A 3,639-nucleotide genomic window follows, 5' to 3' on the forward strand; every position below is an offset into this window, starting at 1 on the left:
CTTATTGTGGAAGAGAGACCCTTCCCCTCTACCAGGTAAGAGTAGAAGGGCTTTTTGGTACTAGTAAAAACCCAAGCCAAACAAAATAAATTGCACATGGCAACATCAGCATATACTTTTAGTTCACCCTGAATGCCTCCATTGTGTTAATATAGTATAGTAAGCACTCAAAAACACAGATTAACTTGTCTGTCAAGCTTAAAGGGATCATGTACTTTTTCCAGGGCAGATATTTGCTGATATTTGACCTTCAGCACCTGTGTTTATGCCCCTTAAAACAGCTTGCAGGAATGATTCACTGTACTTTCTTTTATGGGGACAAGAGAGAGTGAATGGAAGAAATATTTTTATTTTTCTTTTCTTTTTTCTCTCCAAGTTAACAGATGTCTACAGTTCATCTCCAGCTCTAGGACGCTACTTTAGGTCAGCTCAAGTGGTTTCTTTCAGGTAAGCAATTTCTGTCACAAAAATTATCTGACAATTACAGGCTTTTGATGAGATATACATGTGCTTATGTAAATATTCACAACATTTAAATCTGTGAAAAATGGGTTGTTTGGGGGAAAGTGAAAACCAGTCAAAGCATCCTCTGGTGTAAATGGCAAGTGCTGCTAATAATATATAATGACAACAACATTTTGTTGCTGTTAAGTATTGTCTCTGTTGTCTTTAGTTCCAAGTGCAGCCCTTAATGAACATATTCAAGGATATTTATTAAACGGAAAATGAGCTGCTGGAACCACTTGAGATTAACATGTCTTAAATAGCCTTAAATAAATAAAACAGGATTCACGGGAAGGGGAAAACTGTTTTGTTCCCGAAAGGGCTAAAGGCAGCAGGGACATACAAGTTGAGAGAGCCAAAACAGTAGCGTTACATTGCTGGTTTGTTCAGACCACTTTTGCCCTTCACTTTATTTTAGATAACAGGAGCAAATCTCAAAACAGCAGCATGCTAGAGAGACTGGTCAAACTAAGAGGCAAAGCAGGTAGCAGAGTGCAGGCTAAGCTGGCCTGGGTGGGAGATGCTTACACGTGAAGCAGAAGCTCAGCTATTGAAGGCTGGTGGAGCCAGAGGAGTAGCAGTGGTGGAAATAAGGGGAAAACATCCCGGCCTGCCTTGTGGAGGCAGCAAAAAGCTTCAAGTTGGAACAGAGGGATGGTCTTGGTTTCAGCAGAAACTGGCACTGGTGGAAAGCTAAGGAGTTTACTGTGTTTGAAACTGTGAAATTTTAATCTATGGAGATACCACAGATTTACAACAGGAAGGAGGCTGAGCAGCAGATGGAAAAGTGGGGCTTGGAAAGATCAGCTGCAGTGTGGTCCTGCCTTGGAGAGACAGCAGAGGCAAGGGAAGGTGGTCAGAGAGTATCCCCAAGGACTTCTGAAAAAGCACTGCTACAAAAAAAAACCCAAACAAACAAAACAAAAAAACCCAAAACCAAAACAAAACAAAATTAAGGGATGTAGATTTGCAAAGTCCCAAGGCTCTTGAGAGAGAGCAAGGCCAGAGGAAGAGCTCTCTTGGGCTACGGAAAGGGATAGTCCTGAGGCACTTTGGGGAACGTGCTCCCCTGCACTGCCAGCCTTGGGTATGCCTGCTCTTTTCAATGACTGAGCTGTAGCTCCTTAGCCTTATGGGTAAAAATTATGATTTAGACCATCAAGTGCAAAGCTGTAATTCTGCATACATGTTGACTAGCTAATCTCTCCCCTCTCTCTCTGCCTATTTGTGTGTGTCTTTCTTTGCCTCTTTGTCTCTCTTTCTGTGTCTCCTTTTCTTTTGCCCCATCCGACTACTTTTTTGATGTTTTAAATTCTGTGAGTATAAAATGTAACTGTTGAATTTTAGTCAGTGGATTTGGTAGACTACAAACAATGAAACATCCGGAGATGGACTCCAGTTCGGTGGTTTGTGTAATTCACTCCAGAACTGAGTCAGGAGCACAGCTGGGTGGCCCCAGGTACTGCTAGCAGGAGAGCAAATCTTTCTGCAGGTTCTCAGCTAAACTATGCTTGAGAGATCACAGCACCTCTTATTGTTATGTACTTGTGAAGCACAAGTACTGAAAACCTCACCCCATTAGGACACATGTCCAGTTGCCCTTTGTGCATTTGAAAACATGTCTCAGGTTACTTCAGATATGTGCCCGGTTTCTGTTAATGAGCTGCTCTGAGAGGGGAGAGGGAGGAGGAAACTGGAATCTTTGATGGCAGTTTTATTTTAGAATGCTTTTCTTTAGAGCAAGTTTTTAAAGTCCATGCTAATATTGGTATGAAAACTCAATCTTCTCAAAAAAATAAAATATCTTGTGGGGACTTGAAGGCATTCATACTTGACTTTGTTTTTCAGTAATGAAAGCTCCACTGTATTTTATCAGCTAGAGTTCTCTGTACCACCATCAACAGAGGGGTTTATGGAAAACACAATGAACCCGGATTTTATAAGGAACATTTTACGTCAAAACATTTATGATGAAGATGATATTTTTGATCCTGGGACATCTGAATGTGACAAGTTAAAGCTTGACCCTACTTCTCTAACATTAACATGTAAGTGCTGTACATTAGAGAGACAGTTTCTTTACAAAAGGCGGAAGTATTTACTTGAAAGGAGGGAAATATTTCTGGAAAGATGTTGAGATTTGTCAGTAAATATATTGTGCATAATGGTATTAAGAAACTTGTAAAATATTCAGCTTTCAAGAAAGTCTTGCTATGCTTAGTTATAACCTAAGATTCACCGTTCAATCCTCTGATGAGAAAGAGAGTAGTGATGAGGCTGGTTAGCTGTGGATTCCAACCAAACTTTTCAGATCTCCTCTTGAATTTTATGCGTACAAAGAAAAACTCCTCATTTATGTGCACCATAATGGAGAGTCAAATAATTTAAAATGCTTTTCCTTATTGTATATACATATCTGAATGCTTATAAAACAAATTTGAATCTAAGTAAAACAGGATAATTAATTTGGAAGTGAACTTCTGTTTTTCTCACAGTCAAGGATGAAAAAAACCTGATTTTTGTCGTCTTAGAGTTTTTTGGGAAAACTTATGCACAGAGATACCTTTTAAAGGAACAAAATATTCATTCTTCCAGGTTTTCTAGGTAGTGATTCCAATGACTATTAGTGACTAGGTATCGACTCCAATGCATTTAGATTTGTCTTGATTGAAATGTCAGTATAAAAGTCCTGTGAGCTTTGCAGTTTTCCTGAAAACACTGCATGGAGCTGGTTCCCACTCCCTCTCTGCTCCCCAACTTACTGAGCCACATCTACATGCTTTCAGAATAATTCTAGGCTAACACATCACCATACAGTGTATATAAGTAAGATTTGTGATGAACTCATATTGATTTTTCTTGGTACTCTTGTCAAGAGACAAGAGAGCAAGAAGTTATGAGTTCCAATTCACATTGTCATTTTGTTCCTTATATATAGACAGGATTCACAGAACATACAGTGTAAAAGGGACAGGAAAAAATATGCTGAAATATCTAACTAAAATTTCATTTTAATATTAATAATGTACTGTTTTAACTTTCAGAGAAATGAAGGAAAGACTCCTCATCTTCCTCACCACCTAGAAGAGATGGGCTTCTCCTGTCTATTAGTAATCCCAGGTTAGGGAGCTATTC

The 3,639-nt window shown here is 39.1% G+C and overlaps 1 protein-coding gene across 1 annotated transcript in view; it reads left to right on the forward strand.

Annotated features, from left to right (window-relative positions):
* Nucleotides 1-2,654, forward strand: part of LOC104463953 (chromosome unknown open reading frame, human C3orf52) — a 7,103-nt gene extending 4,449 nt beyond the window's left edge. Inside the window, 3 exon segments of the mRNA XM_010076483.1 lie at nucleotides 377-447; nucleotides 2,353-2,572; nucleotides 2,574-2,654. Coding sequence (XP_010074785.1) covers nucleotides 377-447; nucleotides 2,353-2,572; nucleotides 2,574-2,654 — 372 coding nt within the window.
* Nucleotides 2,655-3,639: the final 985 nt, after the last annotated feature.

Source organism: Pterocles gutturalis, unplaced genomic scaffold, assembly GCF_000699245.1.
Source record: "Pterocles gutturalis isolate BGI_N339 unplaced genomic scaffold, ASM69924v1 scaffold33598, whole genome shotgun sequence".
In the NCBI taxonomy this organism is placed as follows: domain Eukaryota; kingdom Metazoa; phylum Chordata; class Aves; order Pterocliformes; family Pteroclidae; genus Pterocles; species Pterocles gutturalis.